The sequence below is a fragment of the Hyperoodon ampullatus genome, assembly GCF_949752795.1.
Source record: "Hyperoodon ampullatus genome assembly, chromosome: 19".
NCBI lineage: Eukaryota > Metazoa > Chordata > Mammalia > Artiodactyla > Ziphiidae > Hyperoodon > Hyperoodon ampullatus.
The window spans coordinates 7,460,135-7,485,767 of NC_136932.1; the positions used below are offsets into that span (position 1 = coordinate 7,460,135).

The 25,633-nt window shown below is 40.0% G+C and overlaps 1 protein-coding gene across 1 annotated transcript in view; it reads right to left on the reverse strand.

Annotated features, from left to right (window-relative positions):
- The window catches only part of BRCA1 (BRCA1 DNA repair associated), a gene marked incomplete at both ends in the record, with an annotated part of 60,003 nt that overhangs the window by 30,154 nt on the left and 4,216 nt on the right, over positions 1 to 25,633 (reverse strand). The window contains 9 exons of the mRNA XM_079725929.1: positions 2,693 to 2,781; positions 3,194 to 6,643; positions 7,779 to 7,855; positions 9,210 to 9,255; positions 10,202 to 10,307; positions 11,935 to 12,074; positions 12,888 to 12,976; positions 14,189 to 14,266; positions 22,848 to 22,901. Coding sequence (XP_079582055.1) covers positions 2,693 to 2,781; positions 3,194 to 6,643; positions 7,779 to 7,855; positions 9,210 to 9,255; positions 10,202 to 10,307; positions 11,935 to 12,074; positions 12,888 to 12,976; positions 14,189 to 14,266; positions 22,848 to 22,901 — 4,129 coding nt within the window. The remainder of the gene's footprint in view (positions 1 to 2,692; positions 2,782 to 3,193; positions 6,644 to 7,778; positions 7,856 to 9,209; positions 9,256 to 10,201; positions 10,308 to 11,934; positions 12,075 to 12,887; positions 12,977 to 14,188; positions 14,267 to 22,847; positions 22,902 to 25,633) is intronic.

Here is a 25,633-nt window from a genome sequence, read left to right on the forward strand (position 1 = left end):
CTGGGGAACTAAGATCCTGCAAGCTGTGCAGCACAGCCAAAAAAGAAAAAAAAAAGAAAAGGACTCCAAAATCTTTTCATTAATTTAGTCACCATGGCAATCCTGCAGAAGTGGAGGATACAGGTGACAATTCAGGCACAGAACAGGCAGTGGTCTCAGAGGTTTCTTCCTGACTCCAGCAGGCTTCAGTCCTAGAGTGGTTTGCTGTGTTGAAAACAGGCAGTAGAAGACAAGCCCTCTATCTATAGTCCTCATAGCAATGCCAAGACTCAGAAGTTTAGAACTGGATACTACCCAGTGTTGGCAAAGGTATAGGAAAATGGGAGCTACCAAGTACCACAGGGACTGGAAGAGCACAGCTTGGTTCAGTCTTTCTAAAGGACAATTTAATAACATGTATCAAACAGAAAAATTCCAGTCCTAGGAATTTATACTAAGGAAGTCATTGGGGATGTGGGCAAATATCTAGCTATCAAGATAATACTACAGGGACTTCCCTAGTGGCACAGTGGATAAGACTCTGCACTTCCAATGCAGGGGTCCTGGGTTCGATCCCTCGTCAGAGAACTAGATCCCACATGCATGCCGCAAATAAGAGTTCGCACGCCACAACTAAGGAGCCCGTGTGCTGCAACTAAGGAGTCGGAGAGCTGCAACTAAGGAGACCGCCTGCTGCAACTAAGACCCAGTGCAACCAAATAAATAAATAATTTTTTAAAAGACAATAATACAGTGCTGTACATGATAGCAAACTGTGTCTCTTGCCCTGAAACCCTCATACTCAGCAATAGGTTGAATAAATCATGGTGTACACAAGGAAAGAATACTATATAGTAGTTAAAAATAAATTCATTGAAGAAAATTTGGTGACAGAGTAAAAACAATGTAAGTATGTAGAGTACCATCTGAATGTTTTTTAAAGATAAGGTACACACACACACACACACCACTGTGTACAACAGGAAGAAGAAAGAATATATACCAATAAGTTAATAGTAATGATTTTTAATGCATAGAATTTAATTTTAAAAATAATTAATACAAGTTCATGGTATAAAATTCAAGGCACAAAAGGATATTCAGAGAAAAGGCTTCCTCCTTCTCTTTCTCCCAATCATCTATTTCCCCACCTGAAGGCAACAACTATTACCTATCTTTTGTATATCATACCAGAGATAAATGTTAATATTTACCAAACCAATCTCTCTCTTTTTTTTTTGTTTTAAGTTTTGGCTGCGTTGGGTCTTAGTTGGGGCATGCAGGATCTTTCATTGTGGCAAGTGGGCTCTCTAGCTGTGGTGCACAAGCTCAGTGGTAGCGGTGCACAGGCTTAGTTGCCCTGCGGCATGTGGGATCTTAGTTCCCCAACAGGGATGGAACCCGTGCCCCTGCAGTGGAAGCACGGAGTCTTAACCACTGGACTGTCAGGGATGATTTTTATTTATCTGTATTTTCTAAGTTTTTTATGATGCACATATACAATATTATAAGACTATCGGTTTTTCTCAGTTTTATCTAATCTGGCATTTCAGGAAGTTCAGAAAAAAATGTCATTTTTTGCTAGCAGCGGAAGGTGTATTTAAGGTTTAGGTGAGAAAAAGAAGTCATGGCAGGATGATTCAAGGTGGTCCAGATATCTCCATTTTAAGAATGTACATACTATAGTTCAGAGATGATAAGTAAATTGCCTAGAGTAACACAGCCAGGTACAGAACTCTCACCAATATTACCACCAGCAACCACTGTGTCCATATTCTAAAAAAATAAGTTGAGGGTCTTCCCTGGTGGTCCAGTGGTTAAGACTCTGCGCTCCCAATGCAGGGGGCCCGGTTTGATCCCTGGTCAGGGAACTAGATCCCGCATGCTGCAACTAAAAAATCCCACATGGCACAACCTGGCGCAGCGGAAGGAAGGAAGGAAGGAAGGAAGGGAGAAAAAAGAGCTGAATGAGCCTGAAGTTTTGAATGTGAGAACTTAGAAAATTTTGGTGCCACTCCTACAAAATAAAAATTAGGAGACAGAGCCAGGTTCTGTGAGGAATATGATGTTAATTTTTAGATGCTGTGGTAGAGAATGCTTTTTCTAGGAGACTCTTCTGCCTGGAGTACTGAAATATTCATGTTACCAAATGTTGTAGATATGACAAAGCTGTTACCCCCCTCACAAGTCACCAAAATATTGGATATTGACCACTAGGAACAAGAAGTAAAATTGTGTACTTTTTAAAGAAAAAAGATGACGTACAGGCACTGAGGAACAAATAACTATACGATTTAAAAAGAAAAAACAAAAAGAAGTATCCACCAAACAGTGAAAGGCTAGATAGTGTCTAACAGGAAGAGAACTCTAGGTGTCAGTTTGGTACTGAGAAGAAACACACCCCTCTATTTGATACAGTAGTGCTTTCATATATGTTTTTGCTATAGGGCAAATGGGTTTTGAAGGTTTCACTTATTCATTAAATTCAGTATTTAGTGTTCTGCAGTGAGCATGTTGGTACGTACGTGTGTGTGTGTGTGTATGAAATAGGAGGTAATGTGTTCCATCTCGGTGCTTACAATCCAATTTGAGGAGAAAAGGTCCCACACACAACTGTTACACCATTAATTCTAAGAGGTGATATAAGCAAATGTAAGAACGCGGGATGCATAGCACTGAGAACACCACACACACATCCCCATGTGCTTTTTACCTGAGTGGTTAAGATATCGCTCTGAGAGGACAGCCCCAAACAGTCTTCAGAGAGGCTTGTTTCACTCTCATACTCGGATGCTGCTTCACCTTAAATGATAATAAAAATAGAGATTCAGATGTAAAAACAGACAGGCAATACTCCAACTTGCAGTACCTGTTTCTCCTCATTGACAGGACAAACTTCACTTTCATGTCACACAAAATGATTATACTCTTTGTTTGGGGACACTGGATTTCCTCTCAGGAATCGTAAGGATGAAAACCAGAAGCAAGTCCACCAATAATGAGGGCATTAAATCTCATTCAAATAGAAAAGATGTTCTAGCTGAGTAAAGGACTTTTGAGGAAAAGCACCTTGGGAAGAACATGTTTAAAGTTTAAGAAGCAGTTACTTTCATTGTACTTGGAAACTCGTAAAATGTGCTCCCCCAAAGGCATAAACATTTAGCTCATTTCTATAAAATAGACGGGGGCAAACACAAAAACCTGGTTCCAATACCTAAGTCTGAATCCACACTCTGCTCTTCTTGGCGATTATCCTCTTCCAAGCCAGTTTCCCGCTCATCATCATCTGAAACCAATTCCTTGTCACTCAGAACTTCTTGGTTTTCAGACAGATGCCCCACTTGTTTGGAAAGAGGATCCAACATCAATAAAGGATCCTGGGTGTTAGTATTAGCAGTGAAGTCTTCCACTGCACTGCACCGTGAAGAAAATAAGCTATCAGAACATCTCACTTCCTCATGAAGGTGATGTTCCTGGGATGCCTTTGCCGATGTTACCTGGTCACTGCAGTCATTTAAGCTATTCTTCAATGATATTAGGTTCTCTTTTGTTTCCTTAGATAGACCCTCTGTGGCAACAGCATTATGTCTGGTAGATGGAGACAGTGTATTGGTGGTTACTTTACCAAGTAAGTGTTGGAAGCAGGGAAGCTCTTCATCCTCACTAGACACATTCTCTTCTGAGGACTCAGCCCCTCTTTCGTGACCCTGAGCCAAACATGTATGATGGGCTAAAGGGCCAGGGCTCCTTCTGAATTCTCCTTTTTGGACACTTTGGCTAAAAACAGCAGATCTTTCCTTAATGTCACTTTCAGCAAAGTTGCTATTTTCCTTTATTTTGTCATCATTTAACAAATCATCAGGTGTCTCAGAACAAACCTGAGAAGCCTGGCTTCTTCCCATAGGTTGTTCTAGGTTATCTGAAATTGGACATGGGGAGAAATCTGCATTAACGGCCTGAAATGTGCCTTCATTTTCTCCTTGCCTTTTTATTTCAGGAAGTTGACAGTTACTTACAGGAAGACGACAGTTACTTACAGGAAGACTTTGCTTATAGACTTCGGGTTGCATAAGACCTAATCTGAGCAAAGCACTTAATTTAGGTCCTCTGTTTCTATCTAGTTTTGCTTGAATGTTTTCACCACTGGAACCTACTTCATTACTACTGGAACCTACTTCATTACTACTGGAACCTACTTCATTAATACTGCTTGAGCTGACTTCTTTAAAAGTGCTTTCTCGAATGTTATTTTGGCTAATTGTGCTCACTGTACTTTGAATGATGCTCTCGTTTTCCACTGCTCTTTCAGGTGACATTACAGGCTCCTCAAACTTTTCCTCTGACAGGTTTTTCTTACATATAGTTTTAACAGATGACCTGATGGGAGAAAGTGATGGTATAAGATATGGGTTTTGTGAAATCCCGTGTTTATTTGCAATAAGGAGCTCAGTTTTGTTGCCTCTGAACTGTGATGACTGACAAAGCCTAGTTACTCTTTTTGGGCTATGTTTGGCATGATCGCTCGGCTTCTTATCTTTTTGATCAGCCACAGGGAAGTCCACAGTTGTATTAGTTGCCCGCACATGCTTGATTTTAGACTCACTCTTTCCCTGATTTTCTTCTTTTTGTCTGCATTCAAGAGGGACTGTTGGACTTTGTTCCCTTAAGGACCCAGGGTGGGCACAGACTGTTGCACGTTCCTTTTCTGGATTTTCTGGATTTGAAAACAGAGCAAACGTCTGACGCTTTGAAACCTTGAACATATTCTGCAAATACTGCGTATCAAGTTCACTATCTTCCATTTCTATGCTCGCCTTCTCAATGTGGTTAACGTCATGTCCCAGTGGATCCTGAAAGTCCTCTGTGTCGTTCCTAATATCTTTAGAACAACCAGGGATAAGTTCCTTGGGGCTTTCAATTGCTGCACACAGACCCACATGTTGATTTGGTGCTGTCTTTGTCTTCCCTAGGGTGTCAGCTTCCAGTAATGAGATACTATCCTGAGTGCCATAATCAGTATCAGGTACCAAGGAAATACTGGTACTCTCTACAGGTCTTTCAATTTGCAAACCTTTTCCTCCACTTAATGTCAGATCTTTGGGGTCTTTGGTACTATTCGACACTTGAATTGTTCCTAGGCTCTCCTCTCTTTGAAGGCTAGGATGAACAAACTCTTGAAGTTTATTAGAACTGGAACAGTGAGTAAAAAAAACAGGTATGTTTGTTAAATTTAGTTCTGGATAAGTGTCACTGGCAAGTCTTTTATTTATTTGTTCGTGTGGCTTGTTACTCTTCTTGGCTCCAGTTGTAGGTTCTTTGTCTCCCATGAATTGAAGCTTTTTGCCGTGCCTGACTGGCATTTGGCTGGAATGTTTTTTCTGCATCTCTTCACTGCTAGAAAAACTATCAATTTGTAGTTCAGTATGAGTAGGTGGGCTTGGGTTTCTACTGACTACTACTAGTTCAAGTGCATGAATCTTCCTGGTAGAGGACTTCCTCCTCAGCCTATTTTTAGGTGCTTTTGAACTATGGATATTCAATTCTAGTTCCATATTCCTTATACTGCTGCTTATAGGTTCAGCCTTAGTTCTGAAAGCAGATTCTTTTTCCAATGACTCTGTTAGGTTAGCATTTTTCTCTTTCTGAACATAACCACCTTTCATTTCAGTCTCATGACCATTACTAGTAATATTCATCCCACGACCATTCTGCTCTGTTTGGTCAGTTCCCTCAATTATTTTTTCAGGAGTCTTTGGAATAACTGGCAAATCGACTTTCTTGATAAAATCCTCAGGATGAAGGCCTGATGTACTTCTCCTTTTACGCTTTAGTTTATTTGTGAGGGGGTGCTCTTGTGTTATCTGAGGTTCTACAGTAGATGCTCCTATAATTAGATCTTCAGCTATGCGGCTCAAGTTACGGAGGCTCGCCTTCCTCTGATAGGTTTTCCCAAATATTTTATCTTCAATATTATTCTCTACTGGTTTGGAGTGGACTCTTTCACTTTCACGTATTAAAGCACCATGAGGATCACTGGCCATTAAGTCTATTTTCTCTGAAGAACCCAAATATCCATCAACTTCCTTTGGAACTTCCACTGCATGAGCTACTTCAGTGTTTGATTCAAATCTCCCATCACGTGAGTCGTTAGAAGTTAACATTTCATCACTTCTGGAAAACCATTCATTAACTTTCTGTATGCTACTATTCACTGTTATCCAAGGAGACTCTTGGGAATCTCTAGGACTGTCAGAGCATGCAGGTTTCTGCTTATTCAGTTCTTTTCTCCCATATAGGGGATCAGCATTCAGAACCACCTTTTTCTCTGTACTGGGAGTCTGCCTATCATTACATGTGTCCTTACTTTCAGCCCATCTGCTCTGTTGGCTCTTTGCTAAGACAGGCTGTTTGCTTTTATTACAGAATTCAGCCTTTTCTACATTCATTCTGTCTTTAGTGAGTAATAAACTGCTGTTTTCATGCTGTAATGAGCTGGCATGAGTATCTGTGCCACATGGCTCCACATGCAAGTTTGAAACAAAAATACCCTGATACTTTTCTGGATGCTTCTCAGTTTCATGCTTCCCAGTGGTGGTCAAATCTTTATTACTGAATTGATGATGTTCAACCTTTGTTATGTCCTTCTCAGAAAACTCACAAGCAGCTAGAAAAAAAAAAAAAAAAACCCAAGGTGTTTAAAAACGGAATTATTATGAAAAAAATATGTACTTAATACAACTTTGTTGAGGGGGAATGAAGGAACTGGCTATTCTTAGAGAAACCTCAACTATCAAGTATACTGAAGATGTAGCTCATACTCTTCTGCTTAATTCCTATTTATCTAGATTCTCATTATTTCCACTCAAAATAGAATTTTAATTTCAGAATTCTCCCTACTCATAAACCATACCTCCTATTTCGCTAAACTCTAACAGTGCATTAAAAGCACAGTTTGAGACTCACAGACATGGAGAACAGACATGTGGTTGATAAGGGGGAGGGAAGGTGGGGGAGAGATGAAGGGGGAGTTTGGGGTTAGCAGATGCAAACTAGTATATATAGAATGGATAAATAATGAGATCCTACTGTATAGCACAGGGAACTATATTCAATATCCTGTGATAAACCATAGTGGAAAATATTACAAAACATGTATATATGTGTAAAACTGAATCACTTTGCTGCAGCAGAAATTAACACAATATTGTAAATCAACTCTACTTCAATCAAAAAAAAAAAATGCACAGTTTGGGCATCAGACATATAGTGCTTCTGTTCTATCTTCAGACTCATACTCCCTCTATCTAAATACCAGTATGCAAAGTATGAAATAAAAACACAGCAGTTAAAAGTAAAGGCAACATGGGCTTCCCTGGTGGCACAGTGGTTGAGAGTCCGCCTGCCGATGCAGGGGACACGGGTTCGTGCCCCGGTCCGGGAAGATCCCACATGCCGCGGAGCAGCTGGGCCCGTGAGCCATGGCCACTGAGCCTGCGCGTCCGGAGCCTGTGCTCCACAATGGGAGAGGCCACAACAGTGAGAGGCCTGCGTACCACAAAGAAAAAAAAAAAAAAAAGTAAAGGCAACAACCAATTACATAGGGTACTATTATAACCATATCAGTCTAGTGCCATTGTCAGGCTGTACCATGACATCTGAGAAAGAACGATATTCTAACTCTGCCAAGAAATGTTGTGAATTATAAACGTCCCACATGGTTCTTCAGAATAATCTAATTACAGTACCACAACTACCTATTCTTTCTTTAGTGCTTGTTAAGTTGGAAGACTTGCCATTACCCTTTTTTGCAGGATTCAAACTGGCTTCAGCCTTGGCTCCTTGAGGGGTGATTTCTAACAATTCATGGTCTCTTACACTATAGGGAAAAGACAGAAGCCTTAGTGAGAAACAGTAGTTTATATGCGCAAATAGTTGTCACATGATCAAGTATTTTAGCTCCTCTAGGTAGGGTTGCAATAAGGGTGATCAATCTGATTCACTTTTTGAAATCTGCGCTCTCCTTTGGTAACTTCTAGTCAAAATGAAATGGTCAAAGACTGAGAACATACAGTCACAAAAATCACAGCAGTAGTATAGAACATTGCTTTATGGACATACAAATGAGAACTAAAATTTAAATGATGGCCAAATAATAGCTAAAAGATAGTAAAGAGAAAACCAACAAAACTTAAAATATATCTTAATGAGAATACAAGTACAAAGTTATCTAAACAAAGAGAGCACTGGGATGCAACAGACATTCCAATAGAATGCAAAAGCTACCACTTTGCAGCACTGCCTTCTGTGCTTCTTTTCAGGCTAAAAACCATTTTCTCCCAATTGAGAGATCAGGAAAAAGTCATTTGCAAACAAAATCTGATTGGCAATGACACCATCACAGATCTTAGGGTCAAGCAATAATTCCTAACGAAAGCAATTTGACAACCCAGTTGGGGGCTGCTTGTAGATTATGGTTTAATTTATGTAGACAAAGTTTGAGTTACAGACAGAATTAAGGAACAGAGGAAGGAAAGAATTGAAAACTGAGTACTCTAATGTTTTCAACGGCCACAATTATCACTGAGTGAACACTACCATACACGAGGAACTAAGCTAGGGCACAACCATCTGCTGGAAGCAAGTCTGTGCATAGTTCTACTGTTACCTTAAACTCTTTCAAACTCTTTACTAAGAAACCAACCAACGAAGCAAAAAGGATGTTTTCTGGACTTCCCTGGCGGCGCAGTGGTTAAGAATCCGCCTGCCAATGCAGGGGACACGGGTTCGAGCCCTGGTCCGGGAAGATCCCACATGCCGCTGAGCAGCTAAGCCTGTGTGCCATAACTGTTGAGTCTGTGCTCTAGAGCCTGCGAGCCACAACTACTGAACCCGTATGCCACAACTACTGAAGCCCGCGCACCTAGAGCCCGTGCTCTGCAACAAGAGAAGCCACCGCCATGAGAAGCCCACGCACTGCACTGAAGAGTAGCCTCCGCTTGCAGCAACTAGAGAAAGTCCGCATGCAGCAACGAAGAACCAATGCAACCAAAAACAAATAAATAAATATGTTTTAAAAGGATATTTTCTCAGCTATAAAATGAGGAGATTAAAGTAGATGGTCTTTAAGGTCTATTCCAATGCCATGATTCTAACCTAAAGAAATACCAATCCTTAATATTAACTAGATACAAAAATGCCAGCTTCATAGAAAAAGGCTCTCTTTGACTCACCTGAAATAACTGGCCTTAGTAATTGTATCTTCAGAAGAATCAGATCCTAAAAAAATTCCCCCAATACCCCCAAATAACAAATCAATAAAAGGATTTTTATTGAGGGTTAAACTCAAAAAATACACTTGTTGCAAAACATATCTTCAAGAAATATTTACTGAGCACCCACTACTTGGCAGACACAATGATACATATGTCAGGCAATACAGAGAAGTGGTCATAAGCACAGGTTTGAATCATGACTCTGTCACTTACTAGCTTTACGACCTTGGCAAAATTTCTTAACCTCTCTGTGCCTTAATTCCCTCATCTGTAAAATAAGTATAATAGTAGTAATCATCTCAGGTTTGTCATGCATCTTAAATGAGTTACACAAGTAAAACACACCAGTGCGTGCACTACAGTAGGTGCTCCTAAATATTCTCTATTATAATTATTTTGATTATTTTTATGAGGCAATACCTGTTGTCTAGGAACTTATGATCTTAAAAGGGAAAAAGACAAAAGAAATTTCGAAAGAATATGATAAGTGCTATGTCAAACATTAGTGCTTGGGAGCTCAAAGGAGGGCCATTCTTTCCAATTATAAATATACTCTAAAGGATAAGACATAGAGAGACCTGTTTGAACTGAGCTCAGCTGTTCTTAAAAGTCTTTCTAGTCTAGTACAAGTCATCTTAGATCCCTCCAATGCTGTAGCCCACTCATCACATTCTTCCTCAGCCCTACTCTCCATATTTCCAAAGTATATTTACACATACTTATAACCAGACATCCTTTCTTTTGCTCTCTTTACAAAGGAAGGTTCTTTAAGGTGAGACCTGCATCTTTTACATTATTTATAACACATCATAAGGCTAGTAAAATTATTTTATTTTCACTTCCTAGAGCTCCCTGTCACTGTGTAAATTGTGACCAAGGTTTTTGGTAAAACTCTTAGACAAGGAATCCAGCAACTATTATTCTAAACTTACAAAATCTGAGACTCTTACCCAAGTCAATGTAGACGGACTTATTCTGAGGTTGTATCTGCTGCTTTGTCCTCAGAGATCTCACAATTCCAAGGTCAGAGAGCTGGACACTAAGACTGGTTTCCTGCTAAGCAGTAAAGAATGATCAACAAATTGTTGGCCAGTCCTGTGCTTTTTTTTTTCTTAACAGAAACTCAAAGCCATGGACAAAACAAATAGATCATTATCAATTAGCTAACATTTATGACATCTCAAAAAAAACACTTCGCAGACTACACACCAGAATGTATGAGCTTTGTGTGCTTTGAATACTTTTCCCCTCTCTCTGTTGTTCTAAATTTTTCTAAAATAAATATGTATTATCTGTGTAATATTTTTAAAGATAAGGAAAGCATTTTTTTTTCTTTTTGGTTTTGTTTTTGTCTTTCTTTTTTCATTATTTATTTATTTATTTATTTTTGGCTGCATTGGGTCTTCGTTGCTGCACTCGGGCTTTCTCTAGTTGCGGCGAGCGGGGGCTACATGGGCTACTCTTCGTTGCGTGTGCAGGCTTCTCATTGTGGTGGCTTCTGTTGAGGAGCACGGGCTCTACGTGCGGGGGCTTCAGTAGTTGCGACATGTGGGCTCAGTAGTTGTGGCACATGGGCTCAGTAGTTGTGGCTCATGGGCTCTAGAGAGCAGGCTCAGTAGTGGTGCACCAACTTAGTTGCTCCGCGGCATGTGGGATCTTCCCGGACCAGGGCTCAAACCCGTGTCCCCTGCGTCGGCAGGTGGGTTCTTAACCACCGCACCACCAGGGAAGCCCCAAAGTAAATTTTTAAAAAGGATAAATGAAAATAAAGAAAACCCAGCAAGCCTAAGAATATTCAGTACAGGAGAGAATATTTAGAAACGGGACCTTGCTCTGATGAAGCTTTCCTTCTTCTTTTTAAGCCCTTCAACATCTACCGAAAAATGAATGCTGGTACTATGAGAACTATTTTTTTTTAATTAATTAATTTATTTATTTATTTTTGGCTGCGTTGGGTCTTTGCTGCGCATGGGCTTTCTTTAGTTGTGGTGAGTGGGGGCCACTCTTCGCTGTGGTGCGCTGGCTCCTCATTGCGGTGGCTTCTCCTGTTGCAGAGCACAGGCTCTAGGTTTGCGGGCTCTAGAGTGCAGGCTCAGTAGTTGTGGCTCACTGGCTTAGTTGCTCCGTGGCATGTGGGATCTTCCTGGACCAGGGCTCGAACCCATGTCCCCTGCATTGACAGGCAGACTCATACCCACTGCGCCACCAGGGAAACCAGAGAACTATTATTTTTAAGATCTTCATTATTCATTCACATATGAATAACAACAGTGCAAATCTCTGCATTTTCTTTGACAATTGCACTTTTAACTTGAAGCAATTTTCAAATGTTAAAAACCAATTTTTTTTTTTCCAGGCAACTTTTCAGAGGAAATAAAATAGAAGATATTTCCTTGTCCCTGGAGAACTGCCATAAGACGGTTATTTTAAAAACTAGCAAGCTGACCACCAGTGTCCTTGTGTCTACCTTAGACAGATATGAACAAAAATATGTTCATCAGAATGAACAAAGCACTAAAACCGGGGACCTTCTCTTGTCTCCTCTAACTCTTGTTTGGCCACTTAATTTACCATCTTCCCTTGTTTACTGACTTTTTATGTAAATCCATAAGCATATAGCACACTCACCAACTCACAGTGCTCAATAAAGAGATGTTATCAGAATACACAAAAATGGCCTTACCAAGGTAGGATTTTCAGGTTCACTCTGTTGAAGTCTTTTGGCCCGGTTTCGGTAGCCCATAGTTTGAATGATAGAAACTTCCTCCTTTAGATGCTCAGGAGAGTTATTTTCCTTTTTTGAAAAGTTATAACTGTTTGCAACTGTGAATTACAAAGGAAAACATTATTTTTGCAGTTAGAAAAAAATGTATTAATTGTAAGCAAAGAACCAAGAGAAAGCCTGTGTATGCTCTTCGTTGTACAATATTAAAACAATGCATTAAAGGTTGCCTATACTTTTTTTAAAAATGAACTTCAGAAGTTCTACTCCTAGGAAACGAACACACAGACCAAAGTTATTTCTACTCCTTTTTTTCCCACCTTAATACTAACAAATTTGCCTATTAATACCATATTTCACTGAAACTAAAATACCAGTGATATAAAATGCACCATTATTTTCTGTACCACTAAGAAAGAAAACACTAAATTAAACAATGACACACCATTGATGGTAAATTGCTCCCAATTTTGGAGATGTGCAAATAAAAAACGTGCATCTTAGTATGGATAAAATAAGGTGTGAGACCAGTGGGAATGATTTAAAAAATAGATTACAGGGGCTTCCCTGGTGGTGCAGTGGTTGAGAGTCCACCTGCCGATGCAGGGGACACGGGTTCGTGCCCCGGTCCGGGGAGATCCCATATGCGGCGGAGCGGCTGGGCCCGTGAGCCATGGCCGCTGAGCCTGCACGTCCGGTGCCTGTGCTCCGCAACAGGAGAGGCCACAACAGTGAGAGGCCCGCGTACCGCAAAAAAAAAAAAAAAAAAAAAAAAAAAAAAGATTACAGATAAAGAGCTAAAGTTAACCTAGACCAAAAGGTCTTACCACATATTCATATAAAATAATTCCACAAACTTCCATTTTAATAGATGGCCACTTGAGCATTGGCCCCTGGGGTCATGCAACACTTACTCTGCAATCCTGTGTCAAGCTCAAAAGCATGAATAATCTTCAATAGCTCTTCAACAAGCTGACTAAATCTTGTACTTTCTTGTAGGCTTCTGAAAGTAAATTGTTTGAAAGACACACTTAGCAAGTGATTACCAACTTTTTAAGGACACTAAAATAAGGAAAGACATGTAAACAAATAAAAAAAGAAGTAGCAACAGTTAAAAAAATAACTATATGAAAAGAACAGAGCTATTAGTGACATTTCACTAATCAAAACATCATTGACAGCAGAATAAACCACATAGCATATTGATTGTTTTTATAATTTGTTTTGGCCATTCAAACTTACCAAAAGCCTATAACTATCTAAAATAATAGTACTGGGCCTCCCTGGTGGCGCAGTGGTTGAGAGTCCGCCTGCCGATGCAGGGGATACGGGTTCGTGTCCCGGTCTGGGAGGATCCCATATGCCGCGGAGCGGCTGGGCCCGTGAGCCATGGCCGCTGAGCCTGCGCATCCGGAGCCTGTGCTCCGCAACGGGAGAGGCCACAACAGTGAGAGGCCCGCGTACCGCAAAAAAAAAAAAAAAAAAAAAAAAAAAAAAAAAAAAAAAAAAAAATAAAATAATAGTACTTTGAATCCACAGTAGATATAAATCCATTGCATTGAGAACTTATGATTCTTAACATCTGAATCCCATCCACCCAAACTGCCACTTCTAGCTCTCAGGGATTTCTGCCTACTCATGATTACATTATTTCAAAATCACAGACAGATAACAATGTCCAAAGAGAGATTTTGGTTTAGGACAGTTGTAGGACAATATAATTTATTTATTCATTGACATATCTGAGTGACTACTATGTGTCAAACATTGGAAAAACAGTGTTGACTGAGACAGACAAAGCCAGTGCCCTAATAGAGCTTACATCCTGGCCAGAGGGACACACAATATATAAATGCATTGCATATGTGTGTGTGTAAATAAGTAGAAATATACGCAAGGAAGAAAAATAAAAGCAGGATCAGGACAATGGGGTCAGGGTGGTACAGTCCTATATTAGATAAGGCTGCAAGTTCTTGCATCATATAGAAGGACTAGAAAAAGGCAATGAATTGCTAGTACCTGTATAAGGCAGATGTACTGTAAAATTTTCAGAAAAATGACTTGAGAAATAATTTACCCTGTCAGCTAAACATGCTTTTTTATATATTTTTCTACTGATGAGTGGTTTGATAGGAATACCAGCTATGTTATTAAGGAATTTCTACTTTTTCCTGTTGTTGTCACTTCCAACCTCCCAACTACCCAAATTATATACCTTCTGGTTATATCATTCTTACACAAAGGACACTGTGAAGGCCCTTTCTTCTGGTTGAGAAGTTTCAGCATACAAAATCTGTAAATTTTAAAGAATGAAAAGAACAACTCAAGTTACATTTTTTTTTTTTTGCAGAGAGAATATTCAAAAAGCAAATAGCCATGAAAAGATAATCTCACAACTGCCCTTAAGAGCCATTTTAAAGATAATGGCAGGTGAATTACAACCAGTGGCCTTCTTTAATTCTTTTTAGATGCTGTATAATCAGAAAACAAACTATATAAGCAAAGATCTATGAAAACTGAACTTACATGCATATGGCTTACTGTTATGATCAAATAAAACTTATTAAAAGTTAATATGGCATATTTAATGATATACTCATAATTATTTCATGCTGCATAATCAGACATAAATGGTAAGTGGTTCAAGTAAAATGATTATAATTAGTTTTAAAACTCAGCACCTCAATACAAAAGTTACAGTAATCAAGACACCATGGTACTAGCATAAGGATAAACATATACATAAATGGAATAGAATGAGAGTACAAACATACATCTATGCTACTGTTGATTTTCAACAGTAGCACCAAGACAATTAAATGGAAAAGGAATAATCTTATCAACAAATAGTGCTGGGACAGCTAGATATCCACATGCAAAAAAATGAAGATAGACTCCTACCTCACACAATACAGAAAAATTAACTCAAAATGGATCACAGAACTAAATGTAAGAACTAAAACTATAAATGTTTGTGACCATGGGTTAAGCAATGATTTCATAAATAAATAAATGGCAAAAACACAAGCAACCAAAGAAAAAATGGGTACACTAGACTACATCAAACTTAAAAACTTTGGTGTTACAAATAATACTATGAAGAAAGCGAAGGGACAATCCACAGAATGAGAGAAAATATCTGTTAATCATATATCTGATAAGGGACTTGTATCCAGAATATATGAAGAACTCTTAAAATTCAATAAAAAAGAAATAACCCAATTAAAAAATGGGCAAAGGATATGACGAACTATTTTTTCCAAAGGAGATATACAAATGGTCAATAAGCACATGAAAAGATGCTCGATATCATTAGTCATTAGGAAAAAGGAAATCAAAGCCACAACGAGATGCCACTTTATGCCCACTATGATGGCCCTAATTAAAAAGACAGATAATAAGTATTGGCGAAGATGTGGAGCAACTGAAATCCTCATTCATTGCTGGTGGAAATATAAAACAATGCAGTCACTTCGGAAAACTGCTTGGCAGTTCCTCAAGATATTAAACAAAGAGTTACCATAAGACTCTGCAATTCTACTCCTAGGTTTCTTTCCAGGAGAAATGAAAACATAAGTCCACATAAAACTTGTACACAGGACTTCTTCCCTGGTGGCACAGTGGTTGAGAATCCGCCTGCCGATGCAGGGGACACGGGTTTGAGCCCTGGTCCAGGAAGATCCCACATGCCACAGAGCAACTAAGCCCGTGTGCCACAACTACTGAGCCCGCATGCCACACTACTGAAGCCCGTGCGCCTAGAGCCCATGCTCCGCAACGAGAAGCCACCTCAATGAGAAGCCCGTGCACCGCAACGAAGAGTAGCCGCCCGCTCACCACAACTAGAGAAAGCCCACGCACAGCGACGAAGACCCAACGCAGCCATAAATAAATAAATAAATAAATAAAATAAAAACCAAAACAAAACCCCTCAAGGCTGGAAGAAAACATGCTCCTTTTAATATTCACAATGCCCAACAGAGTATCTGGCATAACCAAGCTGCTCACTAGACATCTAAGGAATGAAGGAGGCTCATTCAGGGTTTTAGAATGGCTTTGGATAAAGAACAATTTTCTTCTTTGTCTCAGACGTTGAATATGGCTAAGAAGACTTGAAGATCATATGCAACATGTTCAGAGTCAGCTTCCTTTTTTTTTAAATAAAGATTTTAACATTTATTTATTTAGGCTGCGCCGGGTCTTAGCTGCAGCATGCGGGCTTCTTAGCTGCAGCATGCTGACTCTTAGTTGTGGCATGCGGACTCTTAGTTCTGGAATGCATGAGGGATTCTAGTTCCCCAACCAGGGATCAAACCCAGGCCCCCTGCATTGGAAGCACTGAGTTTTACCCACTGAACCACCAGGGAAGTCCTGAGTCAGCTTTCTTAAGAAAGGAAAATACTGCTCCCATTGGCTGGTGGTGTCCATAAAGATCAACATTCCCATAGGAAGAAGACAAAAGAAGACTCAAAAGAGAGGTAGAATGGAAAAAAGGGAAGAGAGCAGGAGTAGCTGTGGTGATGATTATTAAAAGCAGTGATTCACTGATACAACCAATATTTACTACATGTGCAGTATTGTTCTAGATGCAAGAAATTCAGTGGAAAAGGAAAACAAAATCCCTGCTATTATAAAGGACATAATATTATGGCGAGGGAGGTGACTGGGGAAGGGAATAGAGAAGATACCGACATTGAAGAGAGCCAGGAAAGAAGATTTAGGGAGCTGAAAAGGCAGTGGGAATGGTGAGCCAGCAGACACTTAGAGAGCACTTTTTACTGGCCAGGTCCTTTAACATGCATTGCTCTCTCTCAGTCTATACAACCCTGAAGTATTATCTTCATTTTACAGTAGAGACTTGTCCCAGATCATACAGTAATCAAGTAAGTGGTAAAGGTGATACTGGATCTAGGATTGAACTGTAGCAAAGCCCATGGTTTTTCCACCAGAGAAAGTAAATGTAGGTAGGTTTGGTCAAGGAGACCCAGGGGTCCTTCTTCACTTGTATAGTTGCTTGAACTACCACATTGCACTTGACAACAATTCTATAGTTTAGGGGACAGGGGTATCAAAAAGCTACCTGCTCTGTATATAAAGCCCATTTAAACATTTATTTATTTATTTGGCGGTGCTGGGTCTTAGTTGTGGCATGGGGGATCTTCGTTGCCGTGTGTGGGACCTCTGTTGCGGCATGTGGTATCTTTAGTTGTGGCATGCGGGAGGCATGCGGGATCTAGTTCCCCGACCAGGGATCGAAACTGGGCCCCCTGCATTGGGAGCACAGAGTCCTAACCACTGGACCCAGGGAAGTCCCATAAAGTCCATTTAAAGAGCCACAAAATAGAGGCTACCACTCCTTGAGAAGATGCAAATACTACCTGCACTCTACCATAATGGCTCTAGGAGGCATCAATGCATCACACTGGCAAATGGTACAATTCAACAATTCAGAGTAGAGGTAGGGAGGTAATTCCCTAAATATAGTACTGCAGAATACAGCAGCTAAGATACTGCGTGATAAGCCAAGCTATAGATGTTGCAGCCTGTACAATAATTACATAAGTAACACAGGAGAACCAGATACGTAGAAATCAACCAAGATATTATGAGTTCCAATCTTTCTTTATGCTAGAAAAAGAACAAACTCATAAAGGTTATTAACTAAACTCAAAAGAGAAAATAAACTTGTACGTGACTTGAAAAGACTGAGCTAAGGAAAATATTGACAGATCAACAGAACAGTGGCATGTCTTTCAGGGCTCAGAAGAATTTATTAAACTCTGTTTTAGAACCCTGGGGAATCTATGTGATGCACTAATTAAATGAAAACACATATACAAGTTCTACAAAACGTTCTTAGTGAAAAGGTCTAAGAAAAGTTTTGGGATTCTTGGGTTTCTAAAGCCCAATGGTTAAGGAAAGGCAATACATTTTTAAAGAAAATGCAGTATGTTTTCTAAAGGGCAGCTTCAGCTTTTTAAGAAAACGCTGATGGAGAATAGTAAAATCACAGTGCCACAAACAAACTTGGGGGACTTTTCAGAGTACTGATTTTTGAGCACATCTACACCCTGAACAGTTTAACAAGTTATGGAAACTCATCTAATTTTGAGTTGCTTGTCCAAGTCTATCCTGGCAGGAAGCAATGAATTAATAGTTCTAAGTACAAGCAAAATAAAGGCAAGCTGACTTTTGGCTACCTTCAGTTATATTGGGTGCCCTGGCTTACTATCAACAGAGCTAAGATAATAGACAAATATGGTCCCTTGTTAAAGGAAATAAAGACCCTGAGAGCTCCACAGCTTAGCGTCTCAGCATCCACTTATGTTGCTGGTCCCACCAAACCTTGTCAGTTTGTATAAATAAGGTTCTGTTTTCTTTTCTTTTTTAAAAAATTTTATTTATTTTTGGCTGTGTTGGGTCTTTGTTGCTGTGCGCAGGCTTTCTCTAGTTGTGGCAAGCGGGGGCTACTCTTCGTTGCAGTGCATGGTCTTCTCATTGCAGTGGCTTCTCTTGTTGCGGAGCACAGGCTCTAGGCACGTGGGCTTCAGTAATTGTGGCACATGGGCTCAGCAGTTGTGGCGCATGGGTTTAGTTGCTCCATGGCATGTGGGATCTTACCAGACCAGGGCTCAAACCCGTGTCCCCTGCATTGGCAGGCGGATTCTTAACCACTGTGCCACGAGGGAAGTCCTAAGGCTCTGTTTTTTTTGTTTTGTTTTGTTTTTTGCGGTATGCGGGCCTCTCACTGTTGTGGCCTCTCCCATTGCGGAGCACAGGCTCCGGACACGCAGGCTCAGCGGCCATGGCTCATGGGCCCAGCCGCTCCGCGGCATGTGGGATCTTCCCGGACCGGGGCACGAACCTGTGTCCCCTGCATCGGCAGGCGGACTCTCAACCACTGCGCCACCAGGGAAGCCCCCAAAAGGTTTTTTTAAAAGGTGAAATTAATATAGTTATATATTTTTAACCCAATTATGGCTAAAATTTTATCATTTCAAAATATAAAAATATTAATGAGATATTTGACATTCTTTTTTTGTAGTAAGTCTCTGAAAGCTTGTGTTTTTCCATACTTACAGTACATTTTAGCTCGGACTAGCCATATTTCAAGTGCTCAATAGCCACATGTGGCAGCTGTATTGGACAACACAGCTCTAGAAACTAACTACTCAAAGTGGGACTCATGGGTCTGTAGCAACCACATCACATGGGAAGTTCCTAGAATCTCAGCTGTACCCCAAACCTGCTGAATCAGAATCTGCATTTTAACAGGATCCCCAGGAGATTCTTAAGCACATTAAAGTTTGAGAAGCAGTGCTCTGGAATGATAACCTTTCCATACACTTATATGGAGGATACTAAGAGGGACTAGACCAAGGAAGGCTGAGGTTTAAAGACCAGATAGACCAAGTAAGGCAAGTCTTGGGGTCAGTTAACTGAGGAGATCCAGATAAGTGATGAGTCAGTGTCGGGGACGTTTCACGGCTGGATACATTAGATCATGACACCAGGGAATTCTGTAATCTAGTAATAGGTCAGTATGTCAGAGGTCCAGAAATAGGCAAGAGATGGATAATCTAGCAAGTAGATTGAACATAGTCTCTCAGGAGTCTAGCAGCAGAAATGAGAAGTTCAGGGTGGTAGTTATAAGGGAAGAAAAGTAGCAGGGACCCAGTCATAGGAGGCTGAGGGTTAGTGGTAAGATTCTCATCCCTAGGAGACAAGAGCCTTGACTCAGGGGACTGGGATACTGGGCAAGGAACCTAGGCAGAATCTCCCAGATGAAGAGCTCAAGATAGCTTCTTGGTGGGGGAGGGATAAATTGGAAGATTGGGCTTGACATATACACACTACTATATATAAAATAGATAACTAATAAGGACCTACTGTATAGCACAGGGAACTCTACTCAATACTCTGTAATGGCCTGTATGGGAAAAGAATCTAAAAAAGAGTGAATATATGTATATGTATAACTGATTCACTTTGCTGTACAGCAGAAACTAACACAACACTGTAAATCAACTCTACTTCAATAAAATTTTTTTAAAAAGATAGCTTCTTAATTGTTGGAACTAAAGTACAAACCAGAGGTTTGATTAAAAAAACAGAGCCTTGGGGCCTCCCTGGTGGCACAGTGGTTGAGAGTCCGCCTGCCGATGCAGGGGACACGGGTTTGTGCCCCGGTCTGGGAAGATCCCACATGCTGCGGAGCGGCTGGGCCCGTGAGCCATGGCCGCTGCGCCTGCGCGTCCGGAGCCTGTGCTCCGCAACGGGAGAGGCCACAGCAGTGAGAGGCCCGTGTACCGCCAAAAAAAAAAAATAATAAAAAAAATAAAATAAAAAAACCTTTTGGTAATGTGGCTACTAGAAAATTTAAGTTAGATTTATATGGCTCAGATTATATCTCTTTGGACAATGTGGTCTAGATCTTTCAAAAAGTATTACACATTTCATCTGTTGTTTGGAAGCTGCAAGCTAATGCATGAATGGCCTAAGTAATATTTTCTAAACTGGTACCATTGTACTTTCTGTATATCTCATGAAAGATTTCAGAACTACAGGCTTACTCCGGTCAATAAAGCTGCATTATCGTTAGCAATTAGAGTTCACCTTGAGAAAATACAATTAATGCTTGGGGGTATTTTTCTGAGCTTTCTTATCATATAGATCAAGGTGTTATTCAGACTATAAAGGTATTACAGAAGATATTTCATGAAAAAGTTGATCTATCACACAGGCATTATACTAAACTTTTAATTCTAACTTATCACTTAAAATATGGCTGGCTAGGGCTTCCCTGGTGGCACAGTTGTTGAGAGTCCGCCTGCCGATTCAGGGGACACGGGTTCGTGCCCCGGTCTGGGAGGATCCCACATGCCGCGGAGCGGCTGGGCCCACGAGCCATGGCCGCTGAGCCTGCGCGTCCGGAGCCTGTGCTCCGCAACGGGAGAGGCCACAACAGTGAGAGGCCCGCGTACTGCAAAAAAAAAAAAAAAAAAAAAAAAAAGCCTGGCTATTCTGCTTTTCCTATCCTCCATATTAGGAATTGCAAGCCTTCTTCACTCTCCTCCAGTTGCCAACTTTAACCTTCTCAATCTCAACAGATGTCTTTACCTCCAACTTCACTGAACAACAACTATTTCTCTTTCTAGCATCCATTTTCTAGTTCCAATCGCTCTGCCTCCTCTTGGATCTTTCTCTCTTGCAAATATCATCTCCCCTCTGAGGGCTCCTTCCTTTTGTAATACAACTCCTCTATGTATATGAAAAGTTAGTTTCTTTTCCCTGAACATATTCTTTCTTCTCTTCATACCTTTGCTCATATTATTTCCTCTGCCTGTAAAACTGCCTTCTTCCACAAGCTCTCAAAGTAATGAATGTTCATAATTTAATCTCTTCTTTACACACTATAATACCGTATGTTCATTATTCAAGGGGACAGGAAAGCATACAGTACATTTCAGAAAGATTCTTGTCAAGAAACAGTGAAAGTCCCAGCATTTAAAAGGTTAGTCTTCAGCTATCTGTAACCTTTTAAATAGTGGGACCTTAAAATTTTGTTTTATAAAGGTACTGATCTATAAAGAAAATGGCCCTATACCACAGACAGTTTGAGAAGCTTCCCTCTAGAGGCCACAAAACTAAAAATTCTTGAAGGAGAGATAAAGCCGTGCTGCCATGACACCTGACCAAGGAGAAGGGCCTGAAGAATGAGAAGGAAACTGTTGGGAACAGATCTAGGCCAGTGGCGTGACCTGGAAAAGGGGTGACAGTGGAAATGGGCTCTGGATCCTTGCTGGGACAGATAAATAGCAAGAAGGTAAAATTCAGAGGAAGGAAGGGGCTGGCCAGCTGGCAGACTTGTGCTCAGAGGATATCCCTCCAAAGGGAACAGGTTTCCTCCAGCTTCAGCCAGCCCTCATTATCCTTAATGCAGAAGCTTTTCATGTTTTCTAGGTTACAGAAACGTTCCAAGCTGATGAAAATTATGAACTGTCTTCCCAGAAAACTGCACAGGCCCATATTTTTAATACAATTGAGCTTAAAATTCAATATAATTCTAGGAAATTCATGAAAACCATTCATGAATCCCAAGTTACGAACTCTTGAATCTAAAACTTCCTTAGAGGATACGTAAGAAATTGATAATTGTGGTTTTTTTCTGGGGAGGGAAGGGAGAGGCAGGGGTTTGAGGTAGGAGGGAAAAATACTTTGCATCATTTATGCTAGTAAATGCATTACCATTGACATGGCTTGCCTTTTCAATTAAAAAAGAAAAAAATGCTCCAAAAGAAATAAGTTGGCATTCAGGGCAATCATAGCTTAACATCAAGGAAAGGAGAAAACCCCCTGTTCCACAAAATTACCTACCAAACTTTTTCTGAAATTATTCCATCAAGAAACATATCCATTTCAAAGGGCAAAATCCTTAAAAATGTAAATATAACTTGAATCATTGGTATGAATGAATTTCAGCCTAAATATAAACTGATATCAGGTCCTTTCCTATTTTCACAAGGATTATGAAGCAGGCAAACACTGAACCTTAGAGGGCAGAGAGCAGAAGGACATGCAGAAATGAACAGAAAGGAGAAACTGGGACAGTTGAAACACAATTTGCTTATTTCGTAACTGCTTGCAATCTGCTTTCACCCCTGGACACAAAAAACAAACAGCTGTTCAAAGTGATTTCATATCCCACTAGATAAATATGCCAATATTTTACCACAAACTATGGCTACAAAAACTTATGATTCGTTTTCACATAATTGAAGAAGCTAAAGCTTTAATAAAGCTAGGTGTTTCCTGTGTTATGAAGGATAAACACAAAAGCTAATAATGGAGCCACATAAAACATTCAAACTTACTTGCAAAATATGTGATCACATTTTGTGGAAACAGGCTCTTTGATCAACTCCAGACTAGAAGGGTAGGGAAAAAAAAAAAAAAGAAGAGAAATGAGGTTCAATAATTCATTTAAAAATAAATGAACAAATGAATTCTTAATAAAGAAGTTCAACTTTAAGCTGCTATAACTAGTCAAAGTAAGGCTTTAAGTTCATTCAATAAATATTTATTAAATGTCTGCTGTACTAGGAACCAAAAATACAGCAAAGAATATGATCCTTACCCTCACTGAGCTTTCAGACATCAAAACAGAATATATCATTCTTTTCTATATTCTATGTTATCTTTAGCATTTAAAAAATTAGCTGATATTATTTCATATTAGTTTTCACTGATACCTTTTTTGAGCTATCATTGTGGGTGCACATCCTATATGTTAACTAAACTTTAAGCTCCACAAAGACAAAAACTTCTTGTATTTCTTTTGAATTCCCTCATAGCACTTTTTTGGCATGTGACTGCCTTTTCATTTTTTATTTATTTTATTTTATTTTATTTTTTTTGCAGTACGCGGGCCTCTCACTGTTGTGGCCTCTCTCGTTGCGGAGCACAGGCTCCGGACGTGCAGGCTCAGCGGCCATGGCTCACGGGCCCAGCCGCTCCGCGGCATGTGGGATCTTCCCGGACCGGGGCATGAACCCACGTCCCCTGCATCGGCAGGCGGACTCTCAACCACTGCGCCACCAGGGAAGCCCCTATTTTTTATTTCTTAATATGGAAGGCTTCAAGCATTTACACAAATAAAACAGTAAAATGAACTCCATGTACCATAACCCAATTTCAGCAGTTATCAGCTCACAGCCAATCTTATTTCATCCATACCAAAATACACTCAAAGCCAAGATTATTTTAAAATAAATCCCAGGGGATTTCCCTGGTGGTCCCGGGGGTAAGACTCCACACTCCCAATGCAGGGGGCCCACGTTCAATCCCTGGTGGGGGAACTAGATCCCACGTGCATGCCGCAACTAAGAAGCCTGCATGCTGCGACTAAGAACCTGCATGCCGCAACTAAAAAGATCCCGCATGCCACAACGAAGATCCCACGTGCCGCAACTAAGCCCCGACGCGCAGCCAAAATAAATAAAATAAATATTTTTTAAAATCCCAGCTGTCATAGCATTTCATCTATAAATATTTCAGAATATATCTTTCAAAGATAAAGACTTTTTTAGTTTAACCATGAAACCATTATTACTCCTAAAAAATAATTTCCCTAGTATCATCTAATATACAACGAATGTTCCAATTTCCCTGTCTCATAAAAATTTAATAATTAAATTCATTTAAATCAGGATCCAAATAAGATCCACACATTGCATTTGGTTGATATATCTCAAGTCTCATTTACAGATTTCTACTCTTTTTTTACCTCGTCATTTATTTTAAAAACTAGGTCATTTGACCTCTAGAATTTCCCACATTCTAGATTTTGCTGATTATAACCCTATGATGTGGTTTAACTTGTCCCTCTAACCTCTATTTCCTGTAAACTAGACCTACAGGCTCAGTCAAAATTGGGTTCAATTTTTTGGCAAGAACACTTTAGAGATGGTTCTGTGTACTTTTATTACATCACTTCAGGAGGTACATGATGTTTGGTTTGTGATTACTTTGTAAGAACAGTGTAATAAGTAGTCACTGAAGAAAATTTAGAAAATAATAAACTTAGAAAAATATTAAAATCTCCAGAAAAGAAAATACATCACTCAAATTCTCATCCCTACCCATCTAACCACAAATCTCAAGGCCCTCCTGAGATTAATTCATTTACTAATACAACAAGTATTTATTGTGCATCTACTATGTGCAAGCACTGCTCTTGGAGATGCAAATACAGCAGCGAACAAAATAAAGCTTGCCCTCACAGAACTTACATTCTAGTTGTGGTAGACAGTTGATTGAGAAACAAACATATATGGGAATAAGTGCTAAAAAGAAAAATAAAGCAAGGTAAGGGGACAGGGAGTGCAGTGTGTGGGGGGAAGGGTATATACAGGGTGGTCAGGAAAGGCCTCACTGAGAAGGTGACACTGGCAGACAGCTGAGCAATGTGAGGAAACAAGCTGTGCAACAGTTGGGGGAAGAACATTCCAGCAGAGGGAGCAGAAAAGACAGACTCTGAGCAGGACCATGCCCAGGGTTTTTAAAGGACACCGAGTAGGCCAAGGTCTAGGATGGATAATCAAGGGGAAGGTACTAGTAGAAGAGGTCAGAGAGGTAGGTGGGAGCCTGAGCATGTAGGAACCTACAGGCTATTTTAAGTCTTCAGTTTTTATTCTGAATGAGAGTTTCAGAAACTGATTCTTGGTAAAGTTCAGGCAAGACATCAAAGAACAGGTAACCTGTGTATGTGATAGGAATGTGGTTCATTAAATGTTTAACTTTTTAGAAAAGGATCACAAGAAAAGCTGGGGGACAATAGTCTCCTTATGAAGGGTTTGGTAACACAACTCTCGCAATCATGGGGTTTCTGACGCAGCACAGGGCAATGAAAAGAAAAATACCAGAGTAAGTCAGAAGACTGGGTTTCTACTACAGTTCTCTTTGTTAGCAGAGTGATCTCAGGCCAACCACTCTACCTGAACCTCAGTTTCCTTCTCGGTCACCCACTCTACCAGTCTCTTGAGGCTATTCTGAGAATAAAATTAAATGCTACTTGGGAAAATGTTTACAACCTGAGATGACTTGTACCAATGTTAGTATTATCATTGGGACTGAAAGTGATTTTAAAAAGAAAAACAAA